General features: G+C 44.3%; 1 protein-coding gene across 13 annotated transcripts in view; it reads right to left on the reverse strand.

Annotated features, from left to right (window-relative positions):
- The window catches only part of IRAG2 (inositol 1,4,5-triphosphate receptor associated 2), a 96,379-nt gene that overhangs the window by 23,787 nt on the left and 51,953 nt on the right, over positions 1-20,639 (reverse strand). For 10 of the 13 annotated variants that reach the window (XM_061638352.1, XM_061638351.1, XM_061638349.1 and 7 more), the window contains 9 exons: positions 18,841-18,955; positions 13,605-13,767; positions 11,861-11,922; positions 11,238-11,309; positions 9,459-9,564; positions 7,662-7,803; positions 6,071-6,149; positions 1,630-1,667; positions 1,480-1,544 (listed from right to left, as the gene is read on the reverse strand). In XM_061638352.1, the coding sequence (XP_061494336.1) occupies positions 1,480-1,544; positions 1,630-1,667; positions 6,071-6,149; positions 7,662-7,803; positions 9,459-9,564; positions 11,238-11,309; positions 11,861-11,922; positions 13,605-13,767; positions 18,841-18,955 (842 nt within the window). The remainder of the gene's footprint in view (positions 1-1,479; positions 1,545-1,629; positions 1,668-6,070; positions 6,150-7,661; positions 7,804-9,458; positions 9,565-11,237; positions 11,310-11,860; positions 11,923-13,604; positions 13,768-18,840; positions 18,956-20,639) is intronic. The other 3 variants (XM_061638356.1, XM_061638355.1, XM_061638354.1) reach the window with 3 other exon arrangements.

A 20,639-nucleotide genomic window follows, 5' to 3' on the forward strand; every position in this document is an offset into this window, starting at 1 on the left:
CTTCCCCACTGCTGATTAGGACCGCCTACAGCAAAGCATTGGGCCAATCACTGTGTCTGCCTGAGCCTACAACAAAGGTTTTCATTGGACACACCTGGAGTGACAACGGGGTTGATGGCTAATCAGTTTTGAAGCTTGTATGCAGCTGACTTCAAGGTAAAATGCACTGGAGTTTCAACTCCTGAGGTTCTTAAGTAAAAGGGGGCAGAGCTTGCCTGGCGTCATGTGCCCCCACATTCAGAAAATGGAGGTAGAGGTGCACTGAAATGCACAAGTGTTTCTACGTTCTGCCAACTGAGCTCCCCAGGCCATAAAAACAGGGATGAGGATCCTGTGGCCCTCCTGATGTTATTGAGACTCCAACTCCCATCAGCCCCAGCCAGCACGGCCAATGCTCAGATATTATTATTATTAATTAAATTTATATCCCCCCCTTCCCCCCCAAAAGGAGCGCAGGGCAGCAAACAAAACACTAAAAACACTGTAAAATATCTTAAAAACAGACTTTAAAACATCTTTAAAAACATCTTACAAAACAATTCCAACACAGACGCAGACTGGGATAAGGTCTCTACTTAAAAGGCTTGTTGAAAGAGGAAGATCTTCAGTAGGGGCTGAAAAGATAACAGAGATGGAGCCTGTCTAATATTTAAGGGGAGGGAATTCCAAAGGGTAGGTGCCACAACATGAAAGGTCCAGTTCCTATGTTGTGTGGAATGGACTTCCTGATAAGATGGTATCTGCAGGAAGCCCTCACGGGCAGAGCACAGTGATCAACTAGGTATATAAGGGGTGATATCTTTCAGTTGGTATAGCACAGTGGGGAGGAGAGCCTGGCTGGGAGTCCAGAGTCTGTGTGTCTCCTGGGAGTAAAGGGCCAGCTAAATATCACCCCCACCATGAGTGTCTCAGGGTTATGTGCCCTGCCACGTGTGTAGCCGCGGGCAAGCTGCATAGTCCCAAGGAGCCCAGTTGCCCCCCAGCTGGCAGTTGCGGACAAGGAAGGGGCCGGCTTGTGCAATTGTAGCAAGCTGAGCAGGCCCTAGCCAGCTGGGGAGGACTAGCCTAAGAAGGAGGCAATAGTAACCCCCCTCTGAATACTGCCTACCATGAAAACTCTATTTATAGGGTAGCCATAAATTGGGATTGACTTGAAGGCAGTCCATTTCCATTTTTTTCATTATCTTTCAGGTATCCTGGTCCCAAGCTGTATAGGGCTTTGTACACAAAAACTAGAAGCTTGAACTTGGCCCTGTAGCTAATGAGCAGAGATGTGAGATGGAGTCCAGTAAAATTTGGAGGGCCACAGGTTCCCCATTCCTTCCATAATATTTGCTCCCTCATTTTTGCATGTTGAGTTGGAGGGGGTCAGATGTGCAAATACTCAACCACCCATGGAAAGAATTCACATAGTTGGCAATACTGTGGAATGATAACTGCCACCCTGCACCATACATCACAGTTTTGCTTATAGCTTACCATGGGATCCGTTAGTGCATTCTGAAGTGAAGGAAGAAGTCTTCTGGGGTGCAGTTTGTTCACTGCTAAAAAGAACAAGGACCCATTTGAGTGCATAATCCAACATCAGAATGGAGAGGGGTTATATGAAATGCATGCACACATCCTTACCTAGACGGGACATCTGTCAATGGCTCAGCATCTCTCTGCTTGGGGTGAGGGGGTGGGGAGGAGAGATTAAACCATTTAGTAAATATGCCCAAAACACAAAGAGGTACACAAGTTTACTTTTGAAAGCTTGAGTGACCTGGATACTCCCCAACTATTAACACCACACTGCCTGGATCAAAGCCCAGAAGCATTTAAAACCAGTAGTAGGGCTGCTTATGTGTTGAGAGATGCGTGGCTAGATAATTGTCTTGACATGCAAACCTGTAGTGATCATACTATCCTTATTTGCATTCTCTTTGCTTTGGCGGAAGCTAGGCTGTTTTGTTCCCAGCCATTTTAGCAGCAGCTGTTTCCTACAGCAGCAAGAAAAGGCAATAAAAATAACCACAGATCTCTTTAGAACACCATCCAGTTATCTTGTGAAGCCATGAGACCCCCCCCAAAAAAAGCTATTTTTAAAAAACATGCAGTCAGCCAGCTTTTCCTCTCCCAATTTGCTATCCAATCCCAAGCCTTCATTATTATTGTTTACATTTCACCCTTCATTGCACAGAACGGTGGTGAATAACCTGTGGGGGTCTCCACAGGTTGCTGGGCTACAGTTGCCATCATTGCTGACCATTGGCCATGCTGTCTTGGGGGTGATGAGAGTCCAACAGCGGCCGGAGGCCCTTCCCACCCTGGTATAGAAGATTCCTCAAAATTAAAATGGGTGGTATTCAATGCTAGTCCTACTCAGAGGAGACCCAGTGAAGTTAATCAGAGGAGACCCAGTGAAGTTAGTAGACATGACTAACTTAGGTTCATTCATTTCTGCTCTGAGTAGGACTTAGGCTGCAATCCAATACATGTCTACTCAGAAGTAAGCTCCACTGGGTTCAATGGGACATACTCCCAGGTAAGTGTGTATTGGACTGCAGCCTTAGTTGCATACAACCCAATGCTTTTAAAGTCCCATCTCTTCTCTATTACTACAAGAGCTCAGCATCGATTTTTAAAACACCTGCTCAGAATTTTTCTGTCACCAAACCTATGCAATTGAGACGCTATATTTCTGCAATGGTTAGTTAAGTGATTTCAGATTTTAATTTTCATATGGTTTTATTCTGCTTTTATATATGCTGTTATGTGAACCACTTTGTGAGGTGCACCTGAAAAGAAGTATGTAAATGTCTTAAATAAATAAATAGCAGCGTGACTATGCTCTTAACCCACGATATGCTGATCACCTCCTCATGTTTACAACTCACCTGAAGGAAAGGAAAGCAGCTAATGGGGAGGAGGGGGGAAGAGAGAGAGTTTGACACAATAGCATTAAAGGAACTGTCAATGTTTATTTATGTTAATGGTCATAAGTTCTCAGAGCCACCATGTGTTGTAGCTTAGTATTGCCAACTTCAATATATTTAGGATTTATATAATGCATTACAAGTTTTATTTTATTTATTTGTTTATTATTACATCGGTGTTCCATCTTTCCTCCAAGAAACTCAAGGTGGCATAAATCATTCTCCCTTCCCTCCACACTATCTTCACAACAGCCCCGTGAGATAGGTTAGGCTGACAGACTGTGACTGGTTTAAGGTCACCCAGTGTGGCCACGTGGAGACTTGACACCTGGTCTCTTAGGTGCTTGTCCAACACTTTAACCACCCTGGCACCATTGAACCCACCACTACACCATGTGCATTCAAAGCACACCCCTCTCTCTCTCTCTCTCTGGAATCCTTACACCAATCGTCACTATGATCACCACATTACAGATTAAGGGAAGCTGAACCTGAGAAAGAGTGGAGGAGGGGCAGCTTGCTGAAGACTACATATTGAGCTTTGACAGATTTGAACCAGGGATGTCTCAGTCCTTAGTGGCCAAGACTGAAGGATGCTGCACCAGCTCTTACAGCCAAGGAGGCACAGGGCCAGCATGTCTACCCCCAACTTGCAATATGAAGACAGAATGCAGTCCATGCTTAAGAGGGGGATTAGACACATTCATGGAGGATGTAATAAAAAAATCAATGGCTGCCACTCATGATGGGGAAGGGACAATCTTATCTTGTATTTTCTTACCCCGTTTTATTGCATTTTATTCTTCTGTATATTAGGATAATCTCTTCTTATGAAAGTTTTATGTCTCTATTTTATGCTGGTCATTGACTGTAACAATCAAGATTTGACGGGGAAGGGCCGTAGCTCAGTGGCAGAGCCCCTGCCTTGCATGGAGGTTCAATCCCCGGCATCTCCAGGCAGGGCTGGGAGAGGCTCGCTGTCTGAAACCCTGGAGAGCAGCTGCCAGTCAGAGTAGGCAATACAGAACTAGATGGACCAATGGGTCTGACTCAGTATAAGGATGAGCTATGTTCTGGTATACAAGTATGCTTCCAAATACCAGTTGCCAGAGGAAAGCACGGAGAGGCCTCTGCTGTCTTCCTGGCCTTCCTGTGGGTTTCCTGAAGGCACCTAGCTGTGACTCAGTGGCAGAGCAACTGCCTTGCATGCAGAAGGCCGCAAATTCGACCTTTAGCATCCCCAGGTAGGGCTGGGAATGTCCCCCGCCTGAAAACCTGCAGAACTGCTGCCAGTCAGTGTAGACAATATGGAACCAGAAGGACCAATGATCTGGCTCAGTTTAAGGCAGCTTTCTACGCTCCTTTTCTAGACCCAATATCTAGCATCCCAGAGTACGGTCTGAAGGCACGTGAGGCTACCACCTCGCTCAGAGCTTGGAAAAGTTACTTTTTTTGAACTACAACTCCCATCAGCCCCAGCCAGCATGGCCACTGGCTGGGGCTGATGGGAGTTGTAGTTCAAAAAAGTAACTTTTCCAAAAGCTCTGACCTCGCTATAGTTAAGCAGGCCTGGGTCAGGTCAGCGCCAGGAGGGAAGGCCACCTGGGGGCTACATGTAAGTTGTAAGTTCAGGTGAGACAGAATGCCTTTCCTGGATATTTTTTTCTTAATATAATGTTATTTGCTATTTAATCTAATTTTTTGTACAATGCATTGCTTATTGATGTATTGCTTTATTGATGTATTTCTATATTTGTGTTTACTTTTTCTGTAAGCCACCTTGAGGGCCTTTTGGTTGAAAGGCGGGGTATAAATAAACATTAACATAACATAACATGTACGCCACCTCACATCAAGTGCCATGATGGAAGCAAAGCAGGATACAAATGTAAGAAAATATACATAAATAAGTATCTTTTTGAGCAGAGAAAGTGAGAACTGTACATCGGAAGATGACGTATACCGAGTCAGGCTGTTGGCTCATTCGGCGCAGTATTGTCTGCACTGATTGCCAGTGGCTCTCCAGTTTCTCAGGCAGGGAGTTTTTCCCCAGCCCTACCTGGAGATTTAATCTGGGACCTTCTGCATGCAAAGCAGATGCTCTACCCCTGAGCTATAGCCCTACCTTAAATGGTATTCCAAATGTGGCTGCATTATAGAAATCATGAAGATGCTGGCATTTTTTTTCTCCAGTCCCTTTCCCAATTGCTCCTAACATGGAATTGGCCTTTTCCCACTGCCACCCCATCCAGAGCTGACATTTGCATCGAGCTATCCACCATAACACCAAAACTGTAAATGTATTGCTTTCAAGTCGATTCCGACTTATGTCGACGCTATGAATAGAGTTTTAATGAGGCTGAGAGGCAGCGACTGCCCCAAGGTCACCCAGTGAGTTTCAAGGCTGTGTGGGGATTCGAACCATGGTCTCCCAGGTTGTAGTCCAACCCCTTACCCACTACACCACACTGGCTCTCAAGGTCTTGCCTTAACCACCTGTTCAGACCCAATCAGTCTACAAGGGGTTAGGTTTTCATATCACCTCCCCCCAAAAAAGCATATCATTTTACACTTACTTACATTGAACCCTATTTGCTATTTTGTTGGTTCATACATTCAATGGAAGTCAAGCACCAAGCAAGTCAAATTCACACACCACACCAGATTCATCTCTCAACAGTGCATTGTCTAGTAGCATATTCCCAGCAGTTAGAACACAGTTATTTTAGAGAGTTTGAAATGAACCTGTGAAGCTACTGCAAGTGAAAGCCAAAACAGCTGGTGCAGTCACAGAAGGGCCATAGCTCAGTGGCAGAGCATCTGCATTGCATGCAGAAGGTCCCAGGTTCAATCCCTGGCATCTCCAGATACATCTAAGAGAAATTCCTATGTAAAACTTTGGACAGTCACTGCCAGTCAGTGTAGACAAACCTGAGCTAAATGGACCGCTGGTCTGACTCCTTATAAGGCAGCTTGATATGCTTATTCTGGCACAGCTCAAGGAAAAACAAAGATGTCCCCACATGGCAAACAGGAGAGCTCCTGATGTGTATCTGGCACAGAGTACCATTGTTCCCTCTGGAAGAGTTTTCCTGCTGAGTAGCCGCACCATCATTTAAACCAATAAAAAACTTGAGATCAAGAAGACTAACCTTGGTAAAATCAGCATCCATACTTGCGCTTGAGACAAGCTCTGCATCTGTCTGGCTACCAACAGCGTGGCTATTGCACCTGACGGAAGAAAGCTTCATTTGCATATGGCAGCCAAAGCATTACACTTCCCCATCCTTCCCCCTAAAGGAGGATGCTAGAGATATTTTTATCTGCAGCATTTACATAGGTGAACAGTCCCACAGGCTGTGACACAGCAGAAGAGTTAAGAAAGTGGTTGCGGGCCAGAGTGGAAAACAGCCAGTCTAGGCAGCCACCCATTTCAGATGTCATGGCCAGTAGAGTTTAGGTAATTTCAGACTCTGTAATTAATGGCCTTAAGAGGGCCATGTCTTCGGATAGTAATGCATATTATTTCATTAAAAATGTAGCATGCCAGCTCCGCTGCATTGGGCCCCCCCCTGCTCACCTTTCTTAGTGGGGCCCTGGACTTCTCAAACCCTGCCCCGATGGCTCCACTGCCTATATAGCAAGAGTGAGATGCTTATGTCCAAGATGGCAGCTTCATTCAAGGAAGTCTCTAACCTTTGAGACACTGGTCTTACTTGTGCCGGTCAAGCGTCGCATCTAAGATGGATCAAAGATGCTGTTCCTCAGAAATAGACAGGGTTCTAGTATTTTCACGAGCCTTGTGTAATGTGAGCAAGCAAGTGCCCCAAGATGTTTTGGTACTAGAGGCAGAACAGTATCTACTGCTATTACTTTCTCTTTCTTTCTTTTTTTAAAGATAGTTTGCTGCGTACTCCTTAAATATGCCATCTCAGGCAGGCTGCCCCACATTGCATAATGGCATAGCCAGCCCTGCTCAAAGGAGCAACAACATTATTGTAGAAAGCTCTTTGTTGTTGTTTTCTGATGCAATTGCATTCCAGTGATGCAATTGCATTCCTAAGCTTGATGCCCCATAAATTTACTGCTGACGCTAAGGTGGTTTGAGCCCCTAACACCTTGTGGGAGCCAGATGCAAACCAGTCAGAGTTCTTCAAAACAGGCTACTAAAATACAACAAACTGTTGGAACAGATCCTGCGAGATCACTTCAAGGTTTGTAGATGAACCCATAGCTTATCTCAGAAGCATTTGTGGTAGAACATATTACGAAGAACAGCCATTTTTTAAAAAAAGCAACTCAGTTACAAGATCTTAATACTTCTGAAAGACATTTGAGAGATTTCCAGAGGCAGGGAGTTCCACAATTATGGGCCAAACACTAGGGATGCTTTCCTAACATGACATGAGTGTCCAAGAGGCATTTTCAAACTGGAGATTTGCAAGGGGGTGTAGGACAAAGGTGATCTGGGGTGCACTGACGCAGTGACTTCTAGGAACATACCCACCAAGTTGTGCAATAATACCAAGTAAGGCACTGAAGAACCTGCATATTTCTGCATATTAGTTCAGATGCAAACAATAGAAACTCTGAGGAAACTCTGGTACTGGAAATATAGGAGACACTCCATCTATTTGGGGGGGGAGGGAACATGAGTAGTATGCAGTCTCTATCCATAGTGGAAGCTGTTAATTCCTCTTGCCCATGGACCCAATGCTTTAAACATCTGGCTACTGGTCTTACTTGTGTCCTTCCAGCATCACATGCAAGATGGATCCATTTCTCAGATGCTGTTCCTCACAAGTAGCCAGGATTCTAGTATTTTCAGGGGCCCTGGGCACAGAGCTCCTCCAGATCAGCTGGAGAGAGTCAAGGGCCAATGCATCTGTTAAAAGCACACACAGAATCATAGAAGGATTTAGAGTTCATCTCATCCAGCTCTCTGCTTAACACAATAGCATCACTGACAGGTGGCCGTCCCAGCCTCTGCTTAACAATCTCAGGTGGCAATGAACTCACCACCTCCCAAATGTATCATGGGAGGAAAAGGTTGCATCCACACCAGTGGCAGACAGTGGCTCCTCATCAGTGGGGCACCGGAATCCACTCCGGATTTTAGTCTGAAGGTTCTTATTAAAAACCCAGGGCGGATTCCACTGCTCCACTAACATGGAGCCACCAGCCGCCACTGATCCACACCATACATTTAAAGCACATATAACACATGTGGCTTCCCCCAAAGAATCCTGGGAACTGTAGTTTACCCCTTACAGAGCTACAATTCCCAGCACTCTTAAACTACAGTTCCCAGGATTCTTTGGGGGAAGCCATATGCTTTAAATGTATGGCGTGGATGTGACTTACAAGTTATAATTATGTTTTCCCAGAATCCCACAGAACAAGGCTATTAACGAGGGGAGGCAATTTTCAAAGGCCTCTCAAAGCACATGGGACTGAACTAGCTATCTAGCCATGAGAGAGTTTCACTGAGGGCTAGACTACCCATTATGAGTAAACAGCGCTCATTCAGGGGCATATCACAGATGGGGTGAGGAGTTACATCCAGGAAACTGTGTGTGGCCCCTGTCTGGATTGGGGTACATTTCAGAGCAGGGCCCACCACTTTTCTCATAAGACTAAGAATGGCAGATGGCCAGTTTAAGCATGGAATGTAGTTCAGTTCTCACTGTTGAGTGCAGTGTAGCTAGTATCACAAGAACATAAGAAGATCGTGCTGAATCAGGCCATTGGCCCATCTAGTCCAGCATCCTGTTTTTACAGTGGCCAATAAGATGCCCATGGGAAGCCCACAAGCAGGACAAGCAGCTGGACAGCCATCTGTCAGGAAGGCTTTGATTTGGATTCCTGCATCGAGCAGGAGGTTGGACTTGATGGCCTTATAGGCCCCTTTCAACTCTACTATTCTATGATTCTAGGACCTGAGCACAAGTTCACTTTTCCATCCTGTGGATTCCAGCAAGTGGTCTTCAGAAGCACACTACCTCTGACAGTGGAGGTAGAACAAAGCCATTGTGGCTAGTAGTCACCCATAGCCATATCTTCCACAAATTTGTCTAATCCTCCTTTAAAGCCATCCAAGGTGATGGCCATCACTGCCTCACATGGAAGTGAATTCCACGGTTTAAATATGCACTGTGTGAAGAAGTCCTATCTTTTGTCTGCCCTGAATCCTTCAACATTCAGCTTCATTGGATATCTGTGAGTTCTAGTGTTGAGAGGGAGAAAAACTTTTCTCTATCCACTTTCTCCATGCCACACAAAGTTTGATACACTTCTATCATGTCCCCCCCCCGCCATTACTCAGTTTTTCTCTAAACTTTAAAGCCCCAAAGGCTGCAACCTTTCCTTGTAAGGGAGTTGTCATCTGCAAGGGCTCCCACAGAAGTGAGCAGACCACTTGCTAAGTTGCTCATGGCCAAGCAAGGACTTTAAGCCACGTCTCCAAATGGAAAGCCTACACTATCCTTGCTGAACTGCACAATTTCAAAAGGGGATAGCATAGCATGTTTATAAGCTTACCTAGTAGTGAAGTATATTGCAAGCACCAGGGTCTTAAGGTGGGTGACCAGGATGAGCCCAAAAGCAGATTCTGTTGAGAGCTGAATCTTTTATAGCAGCAGGTTTTCTAATTGAAGAAGAGGAACTTAAGAGGCATGCACCTCTTTGGCCTGCCCCCACCCTGCTCCAGACCTCTCTGGGCAATTATTAGCTTATAGATATTTTGTCAACAGAGAGCAATCAGCCCTTGGCACCTGGCTTACGAAAACAATTTTGTAGTCGTCTCCACCCATATTTTTAAAAATGGAGCATTAACTCAAAGACATCACTATTGTTAGAAGAGAGTGAGATAACTTTACAGTTTCTCATGGGGAAGATTTGTTAAGGAAGAGATGACACACTGAATTGCTAGATTGAGTTTTATGTTCAGACCTTGATTCAATTTTAAAAGCACAGTTTTAAAACAAAAGCGTAGGTTTAGAAAGAATGCTAATTTAGGCAGGCGTAAAGCACATCAGACTGGCATTCTTCTAGATGAAACCCAGATAGTTGCACACCTCAGTTTCTCTTGCTACTGGGGGCAGGAGGCTTTAATTGCTGGCTTAAAAATATATAAAATATACTACCTCATATAAAAAAGATCTCAGTTTACAATAAAAAAACAGCAACAATAAAAATGCATACAACTTTCAATAAAATTGCCTTAAAATTGGATAAAAAGATAGCAACTCTACTGTATATCACAAATAAGACTGAGCAGTCAGTGCACAAAACAAAAATTAAAAATTTAAGAGTCAGAGTCCAAGAAAGCTTGGGTAAACATGTAAGATTTTAAGAGGTGTTTAAGGTCATTACTGCCTCTGCTTCACAAATTACCAAAGGAAGAGTGTTCCAGAGGCAACAGTGCTACAAACAGAGCTATTTTAAAAAAGTTAAATGGGAGGAAGTCATAAGAAGAGCCTTGAAGCTGGATCAAGCCAATGATCCATCTAGTTGAATATCCTGTTCTCACAGTGGCCAACCTGATGCCTATGGGAATCAGAAAGTGATTGAAAAATCAGGAAGTGACTGAAAAGGCCCTCTCCCCACTTTATTAAATCAGTAATTAATGCCTCCCATCTGTGGGCAAAAGAAACTGACACTGGAGCAATCCAAAGAAGATATTCAAGTTGCAGATTCAAGGTTATTCATTTCCAATACCCCAAGCCGACAACAGAAAGAAATAAAACACACACACACACAGCTCTACCTGCAAACAGAAGGCTTTCAATAAGCATTAGATAAAGGACTTTTGCTCATTGGAGCTTTTGACTAGACATAAAAGGATCTTGACCATGGGGAAAGACATTCTGGATAATATAGCTGTATACTAAGTGCTATTTGTGGGAAAATAATTCAGTAGCGCCAGAGGTAGCCGGTGGCTCCATGTCAAGAAGGCAGTGGAATCCAGTCCGGATTGTACTCCAGACTTTCTAGGAGTTGTCCAAGGTGCTGAAGCTCCTTGAAAGTTTGGACTAAAACCCAGAGCAGCTTCCACTGGTCCACAGACATGAAGCAGCCAGCTGCACCGAGTAGTTCTAAAAGGCTCCAGAGTGGAACTAATTCTGGATCCAACCTCAGTAAACCAGCCAAGGCCCAAACATTCCCATGCAAAAATGCTCAGCAATTTTATCATTGGAGCCAAGGGGCATTACAAAGGCAGAAATGTACACTTGCAAGTCATGTAAGGAAGCTACTTTTTCCTGTTTTACTGCTCCTACATGTTCCCCATAAAAAAAATCAGGGCTTGCTGGTGCTTACCTTCTCTTCTGTTCTTATCTCTTCATTTACATTTGAGCTTGACAAAGGACTCTCATCATCATTCACACAGATCTGTTTTAATTCGGCGGGATGAGAAGAATTTGAACAAGAAGTTAGCAGTCTGGCAAATTGGTCCTGGCATCGCAAGAGAGAACAAGCAGTATTTTGGAAATGCAGTTTATTTTCTACCCACTGTTAGAGTGCTAAATGTTAAGTGTCAATGCTTGGAGACAAGTTCCCATAGGGGAGATCCTCTAGCTCATCAGTGGCAGAGCATCCGCTTGGCATGCAGAAGGTCCTAGGTTCAATCCCCGGCATCTCTAGGTAGAACTGGGAAAGACTTCTAGCTGAAATCCTGGAAAGTTGCTGCCAGTCAGACTAGACAATACTGAGCTAGAGGGACAAATGGTCCAATTAAGCGCAAGGCAACTTGCTACCGTAAGCAAACAGAACATCTTGGAAGAAAGCGTGCAGTACAATAGTATTTCCTAGGAAATAGGACCAGTAACAAAGGGTTGGGTAAGGTATACAGCAAATCCTTGATCTTTCCCCAATCTTGCTCAGGGTTCATCTACTCTGCATCACTAGTTTATTATTAAAATCATGAACAACAGGTATCATACCTGACAGAGAACTCCACACAACAGTCCTTTAAAATGCTTCTCCTTGAGCGAGTCAAAAGCAGCTAAGAAACAAAACATTGGAAGTACCATTCATAAGATGTCCAAAATTATAGAAGTTTGTCTTCTTTAGCCAAAATAAAGCCAGTCTATCAAAGCCAGCGCAAAAGTAGCAATCCCTAAAGAAACAGGGTTAAAGCCACAGCAGAACTGGGGGATGAGGGCACTGGTCAGATGTGGGGGTAGGACAAGATTCTCAGAGACAGGGTTATGGGGCTTCCTCCCCACCCTCAGCAAGAACTACTGTCATGTAAAAGCATGAAGCACAGGCAAGTGTTGACTTCTGAATGAGATTCAGAACAGATGCCAGGGACATGCCACTATCAACATCTTGTCAGGAAGGCTGCACCAAGTTCTCCTGGTCCTAGGAGGCAGGAGGAAGAATTTCATGAAGCACAGAAAAACATTTGGACAACGTCCAAAAAGGTGGACCAAAAAAAGAGAAAAGCATTGTCACCTTCAAGTAGCAGCATTTGAGACACCAAAACCCAAATGTCTCCCAAGGGCATGCTAGCCTGCCTTGTAAAATCCTACTTTATGATAAGATCATAATATGTACATTAAAAAAAGCATCCTGTGGGCCCCAAGTACCCCCCCACACACACACACAGGGGAGGCAGCTCATTGCCCTTCTGCATAAATTACTGTAAGGAGTCAAGGCTTGGCCAATCTTCTAGGGGGGGTAAGGATCAGGCTGTTCTGCCTTGCCTCCACACTGGGTTGCAACATGGGATCATTCAAAATCACTCCCACCACAGGGAACACTGGATAATCTTCACCCACTTTTCGGTGTGTCTCATGACTTTGCACAAGTTGCTGCTCTGGCCCTCTTGTAATCCACCTCTGCTACAGGGGTGCAATTCTGCACAATGGATCGACTAGTGTCCCTCCCAAGGTAGCGATGTGGTAAAAGCTACTGAATTCCATCAGTGGCTACACATCACAGTGGCTGTATGCAGCCTCCAGGTTCCAGAGACAGTGTGCTTTTCGGTACTGGTTGCTGGGGAACAACGACAGGAATGGACTGTTGCCTCTAGCAATTGAGCAGGCCATGAAGACATCTGATTGGCCACTGTGGCACACAGGATGCACCATTGGTATGATTTAGCGGGGCTCTTCTAATGTAAGAAAATGTCAAGTAGAAACCAAATGAGGAAGTAGCTCTTTCTAAACACACAAACTAAGAAGGCCTGCTCAAGGAGAACAATGGCTTGTCCCATTTCCCAGATGCCTCTGTGGAACCCCTTTCAGGACGCGAGCAGTCCTCTACTATGGTTGCTTCCCCAGAGACTGGTATTTAGAGGTTTCTGAAACTAGAGAAAAAGACACTGGAGGAACTTTATTTCTGTGAATTCCAGTGTGAACAGATGTGATCTGTGCCTCCTAGACAAATACGCAGATTGAAACATAATTAACTTTCATCTCTCACACTTCTCTGAATTTTGCAAATACGGTATTCCATTCAGATTTTGCACGTCTCTGAATTTTTCAATATGGTTCTTGACTCAAAAAATAAAATAAAAAATACTGAAATGCGTTTTAAAATTGAGGATTTTGGGGTTAAAATAAGAGTGAAGTGCACCTCCCAATTTTAAATTCAGGAAAAAGAACACACATCACCTGTCCTAAGTCTGGGAAACACTAACATTAAGAGATTAAGGGCAACAGAAGCATCTGTGATACTTACTGCTCTGTTCTTTGGCTTTCAGTTCCAGCACCTGACAAGTGCGGGTTAAGTTTATGTTTACAGTCTGGAGGTTTGTTTGTTCAGCGATGCTCTCTTCTAGCTTCCTTTGCAAAGATCTTGCTTCCTCGCAGGCTGCGTAAAGGGCATTGTCCTGATCTTTAGCCTGCAGGAGCAGCAGCAAGTCAGTAAAGCTCTTGGCAGACCTCTCACAAATAAAGCAAAAACGCATCTCTTCACTCTCTCCGGAAGCAGTGAGCTCCTGATCCGCTTCTACATTTTTTTTAAAAAAAAACCACTCACAGGTTCTGTTCATTTTGTCAAGCCAGATGTATGTGCCGAGTTGCCTCTTTCCTGTGTAAAACACTTAAAGCCAACCCCCTTCTCGGAGCTTAGACTTCCTCCACATTTCAGAGTTTTGCAAGTTCCTATGAAGGCATAGGTTCCGCTTTTGCTAACACACAAGATGTAGTTAGCAAGGGTTACCTTGCCGGCACCAGCAAAGGTCAGAACGTCCAATGCCTCACAGATGGACATAAGATCCCATTTCTAAAGCCCCTATTCTTATATCAAGTTCAGAGATCCCTCTCTCCACCATTGAATGTTGAAGACTCTACAGGTATCAACAGATCAACATTAGCTCAGCAGCTGCACTGTGTGAAAAAAACCCAGGCTGTGTCCTACATGCTCTCTAAGGGTCCATCCACGTATGTGCACTGGGGTTGCAATGCGGGATGCATCGCTCCACCCCCCCAATCAAAACTCAGCAATACATTGGAGATCTTCAGTGGGATTCAAATGCAAAGGAAGAGCTGCAGCTCAGGGGCAGGAGCAGAAGCTTTGCATGCAGAAGACTCCAGGTCCAATCTCCACCATCTCCAGGTAGGGCCGGGAACCCTGTCTGAATCCTTGGAGGGTTTTGTCAGATGGCTCTCTGGTATGACTCAGTATAAGGCAGCTTCCTATTTTTTTCTTGATAAAAAAAATACGATCAGCTCCCATAGCACCTTGTTGATGATGGAAATCTTATAGGCACATCTCCCTTCCACTAGAACTGTGACCTCAGATCAAATGTCACTTCTCATATGTCCCCCCAACCCCAATAATGTAGAAAAAGAGGAAATCTGATCATGGACGCCCAACTTCTTAAAATTTCAGATGTGCGGGAGCTCCCTCAAGTATAACACTGAGGCAGCTTGTTTGATGGTTCCCCCCCTAAGTAGGGCTGGGCTCCTTTTGCCCCATTCCACCATTTAGAGGGAGGGGGATGTATCCATGTCAGTGTTAGGATGGGGCTTCCTTGCCTTTCACTCTTTCCTTTTTTACAGTTGAAAGTTGCTGACAACTCAGTGCCAGGACTAGAGCTCTGGCTTTTGCCATCCTTCGGGGAGGAGCCACAATTCAGTGGTAGAGCAGCTGCCTTAAATGCAGAAGGTCCCAGGTTCAATCCCTGGCATCTCCAGGCAGAGCTAAAGAGACCCATCTCTGAAACGCTGGAGAGCTGCTGTCAGTCAATAACGGGGACAATACTGATCTACATTGATCAATTGTCCGACTCTGTATAAGGCAGCTTCCTGTGTTCCAAGGGGCACTCTTGGAAAGAGCACTAGAGTTAGCTTCTTGTAACGAGTAAAAAAGGAAGATGACAAGCCGGTCCCACCACCAAGGAAAGTTCCTCAAAACAGGGGATGTTGATCATCTCTCATACACGCACTCTGAAACAGGACACTGAAACCCTATTGCCACTCTGTATTTTAGCCTAGTTTCCAGGTCTTCCTCCTTTGAGGCTCTAAACAAGGCAACAACTTCCACTGCTTGTTCTTGGCCTCCAAAATCCCTTCTCATCTTCCTGTATGCTCAAGATTTAAAGAAAAAAGTGATAGCAACACAACTAGGGACGGAAGGATCTGTCAGTTTCGGTTTGCTCAGTTTCTCATTTTCCCAATCTTAAATACAGTTCACATTTCTGCAACAATGTGCATATATATATATTTAAAATCCTCCTCATGAAAATTCTCCAGCATTTTAGTGTGGACTTCTCCTGATAAACACGTTTTTGTATGCAGCTTTTCCTAATACAATGCATTTTTGTATGCTATTTTCACCAACATGTTCATGTTATGCACACTTTCTCCTAAAATAATGCGCTTTTGTAAACATTGTTTGGTTGGAGAACTGCATCAAAAAATTCTGGTAAGTGCAAATTGTGAAGGATGGCCACATTCTGGTTCTCATATTGTTTTGGAAAGTGTGAAGTTGATAGATTCAGCTTGAAATGTGAACTCGAATTTCTCCCCCACCCCTAAACACGGAGACCTGGTGGAATGGAGAAAACCAGTGGGATACGGTTATCCCTGGATATAAACTATATCGGAAGGACAGGGAAGGACGTATTGGTGGCGGAGTCGCTCTATACATGAAAGAAGGCATTGAATCCAGCAAGCTCGAAACCCCAAAAGAGGCAGACTCCTCCACAGAATCGTTGTGGGTGGTGATACCGTGCCCCAGGAGGGACTTAATACTGGGAACGATCTATCGTCCCCCTGATCAAAATGCTCAGGGAGACCTTGAGATGAGATATGAAATTGAGGAAGCATCCAAACTAGGAAATGTGGTAGTAATGGGTGACTTCAACTACCCGGACATAGACTGGCTGCATATGTGTTCCACTCATGACAAAGCAGCAAAGTTTCTAGATATTCTAAATGACTATTCCCTAGACCAGTTGGTCATGGAACCGACCAGAGGGACGGCAACCCTGGACTTAATCCTCAGTGGGGACCGGGACCTGGTGCGAGATGTAAGTGTTGTTGAACCGATTGGGAGCAGTGACCACAGTGCTATTAAATTAAACGTACATGTAACTGGCCAATTGCCAAGAAAATCCAACACGGTCACATTTGACTTCAAAACAGGAAACTTCACAAAAATGAGGGGATTGGTAAAAAGAAAGCTGAAAAACAAAGTCCAGAGGGTCACATCACTCGAAAATGCTTGGAAGTTGTTTAAAAACACTATATTAGAAGCTCAACTGGAGTGCATACCGCAGATCAGAAAAGGTACCGCCAGGGCCAAGAAGATGCCAGCATGGTTAACGAGCAAAGTCAAGGAAGCTCTTAGAGGCAAAAAGTCTTCCTTCAGAAAATGGAAGTCTTGTCCGAATGAAGAAAATAAAAAAGAACACAAACTCTGGCAAAAGAAATGCAAGACGACAATAAGGGATGCTAAAAAAGAATTTGAGGAGCACATTGCTAAGAACATAAAAACCAACAACAAAAAATTCTATAAATACATTCAAAGCAGGAGACCATCTAGGGAGACAATTGGACCCTTGGATGATAAGGGAGTCAAAGGTGTACTAAAGAACGATAAGGAGATTGCAGAGAAGCTAAATGAATTCTTGGCATCTGTCTTCACAGTGGAAGATATAGGGCAGATCCCTGAACCTGAACTAACATTTGCAGGAAGGGATTCTGAGGAACTGAGACAAATAGTGGTAACGAGAGAGGAAGTTCTAAGCTTAATGGACAATATAAAAACTGACAAATCACCGGGCCCGGATGGCATCCACCCGAGAGTTCTCAAAGAACTCAAAGGTGAAATTGCTGATCTGCTAACTAAAATAGGTAATTTGTCCCCCGGGTCCTCCTCTGTGCCTGAGGACTGGAAAATGGCAAATGTAACGCCAATCTTCAAAAAGGGATCCAGGGGGGATCCCGGAGATTACAGGCCAGTTAGCTTAACTTCTGTCCCTGGAAAACTGGTAGAAAGTATTATTAAAGCTAGATTAACCAAGCACATAGAAGAACAAGCCTTGCTGAAGCAGAGCCAGCATGGCTTCTGCAAGGGAAAGTCCTGTCTCAGTAACCTATTAGAATTCTTTGAGAGTGTCAACAAGCATATAGATAGAGGTGATCCAGAGGACATAGTGTACTTAGACTTTCAAAAAGCGTTTGACAAGGTACCTCACCAAAGGCTTCTGAGGAAGCTTAGCAGTCATGGAATAAGAGGAGAGGTCCTCTTGTGGATAAGGAATTGGTTAAGAAGCAGAAAGCAGAGAGTAGGAATAAATGGACAGTTCTCCCAATGGAGGGCTGTAGAAAGTGGAGTCCCTCAAGGATCGGTATTGGGACCTGTACTTTTCAACTTGTTCATTAATGACCTAGAATTAGGAGTGAGCAGTGAAGTGGCCAAGTTTGCTGACGACACTAAATTGTTCAGGGTTGTTAAAACAAAAAGGGATTGCGAAGAGCTCCAAAAAGACCTCTCCAAACTGAGTGAATGGGCGGAAAAACGGCAAATGCAATTCAATATAAACAAGTGTAAAATTATGCATATTGGAGCAAAAAATCTGAATTTCACATATACGCTCATGGGGTCTGAACTGGCGGTGACCGACCAGGAGAGAGACCTCGGGGTTGTAGTGGACAGCACGATGAAAATGTCGACCCAGTGTGCGGCAGCTGTGAAAAAGGCAAATTCCATGCTAGCGATAATTAGGAAAGGTATTGAAAATAAAACAGCCGATATCATAATGCCGTTGTATAAATCTATGGTGCGGCCACATTTGGAATACTGTGTACAGTTCTGGTCGCCTCATCTCAAAAAGGATATTATAGAGTTGGAAAAGGTTCAGAAGAGGGCAACCAGAATGATCAAGGGGATGGAGCGACTCCCTTACGAGGAAAGGTTGCAGCATTTGGGGCTTTTTAGTTTAGAGAAAAGGCGGGTCAGAGGAGACATGATAGAAGTGTATAAAATTATGCATGGCATTGAGAAAGTGGATAGAGAAAAGTTCTTCTCCCTCTCTCATAATACTAGAAGTCGTGGCCATTCAAAGAAGCTGAATGTTGGAAGATTCAGGACAGACAAAAGGAAGTACTTCTTTACTCAGCGCATAGTTAAACTATGGAATTTGCTCCCACAAGATGCAGTAATGGCCACCAGCTTGGATGGCTTTAAAAGAAGATTAGACAAATTCACGGAGGACAGGGCTATCAATGGCTACTAGCCGTGATGGCTGTGCTCTGCCACCCTAGTCAGAGGCATCATGCTTCTGAAAACCAGTTGCTGGAAGCCTCAGGAGGGGAGAGTGTTCTTGGACTCGGGTCCTGCTTGCGGGCTTCCCCCAGGCACCTGGTTGCCACTGTGAGAACAGGATGCTGGACTAGATGGGCCACTGGCCTGATCCAGCAGGCTCTTCTTATGTTCTTATGTTCTTACAACATACTACACTTACCCCCTTGCTGGCATCCTCTAGTTGTTTGGTTACCTCTTGAAGTGCCAATCTCAAGGTGTCTCCTTCTGACACAGAATCTTCTTTCAGCTGTTTGGCCAACTCTAGTTCATGCTGCCTAAAGAACGTTAAGAAAAAACGTGAGGGCTTATGGAGGATTTTAGAGCAGCATTGCTCAACATTTTAATTGTTCCCTCTTCAAATTTCGCTAGTTTATATATGCTTGGCCCAAACCTAAAAGCTTTGTTGGGTACACCTGTCCATCCCATACACCCATGCAGGCCACCTTCTTCTAGCGGCTATGTCTTCTCCCCCTTTCTCCTTTCAGGCATCTCTTCCCCATCCCCACTTTGAGGCAATTAGGCCCATGACAGACAGGTATTCGTTCATCTCTTTCAACGGAGTTCAACTCCTCAGGCACAAATTTCAGGTTAAGGAGGCATTTCAGAATTCAAGTTTGGGTTGGAATTTTCATTCCCTCCCCCATTTAACTTCAAGCAATACTTATATCTGAAGTATTGTGGATACGTTAAGGCTGTTGTAAGTATTGATTTGCTAAAGGGAATACTTAAGTGTAACCCAACAGTATCCATACTTGGGAGTGTTCAGGAAGTGTGTAAAAATATATTCTAAGTAAAAAAGAAAACAAGCTTGAAAGTTTTCTCTCAAGTTTGCTTCAGCATTACAAGGAAAGTCAAAGTATTTAAGGCTTTAGAGGAAAGGCAATGAAGAGGCAGCATCTTAGAGAGCAGAAAGACACATTTCAGTAGCACAAGAACTGAGCCATTAGTCACATCCACATCATATATTTAAAGCACTCTTACAGTGGTATAAGAGTCATGGCTTCCCCCAAAGAATCCTGGGAACTGTAGTTTGTTAAAAGTGCTGAGAATTATTAGGAGAAGCCCCCTGCCTTGAGAGCTACAATTCCCAGCATCTTCAACAAACTGCAGTTCCCAGGATTCTTTGGGGGAAGCCATGACAATTAAAGTGATATAAGAGCGGTTTAAGCGTATGGTGTGGATGTGACAATTGATAGAAAATGTTTGGCAGAGTCAGGGCAAAAAAAAAAGAGGCAGGGAAGGGGAAAAGAACAGAACACCTTCATAGGGACACACTATGAATAACTGAATGACAGGCAGGATTCAACAGATGAAGCCTTTTTGTATGGATCTTTTGTAACTGGGAAGCTATTTATTACAATTTATGGAATCCACACCCACAGGATGTGGTGATGGTCCAAAGCTAGGCGGATTTAAAAAGGGCATTAAACAATTTCATGTAGGATGCATCAATGGCTGCTAATCACAACGGCTTCATGAAGTCTCCAGCCAGGTTCAGATGCACTATGCCTCTAAACTTTAGATGAGAGGGGGGCAACAGGATGGGTGGCTGTTGCTTTCGTAATCTACTTGCGGAATTGCAGGAATCTTCTGGCTGGCCAGAACAGGCAAGGGATGCAAGGCTCCTCTTACTAATTCCCAACAATCCTAGTAAGACCTGTGATCAATTCTTTTATAGGCTAAACTCTGTGTTGTTAAAAACATGGCTTGGCATTGCATGTTATTCTTTTTAAACACACACAAATAGCGGCTTCAGTGGGATAGGTCCATGCCTGCAATTTGCATAGGGGGAAAAGTTCCCTTTTACTCCAAAGGGAGCTCCCTCCCCCCATGCAAACTGCAGGTGTGAGAGGTCTGCTCTGGATCAGAGCTGCGGAGGGGGGCAGAGCACTAAAGCCCTCCTCACTGGCTATTTCTGCAAGAAAAACATCCCCTTTGCATAAACTGAAGCAGCTAAAC

Source organism: Rhineura floridana, chromosome 8, assembly GCF_030035675.1.
Source record: "Rhineura floridana isolate rRhiFlo1 chromosome 8, rRhiFlo1.hap2, whole genome shotgun sequence".
NCBI classification, from domain to species: domain Eukaryota; kingdom Metazoa; phylum Chordata; class Lepidosauria; order Squamata; family Rhineuridae; genus Rhineura; species Rhineura floridana.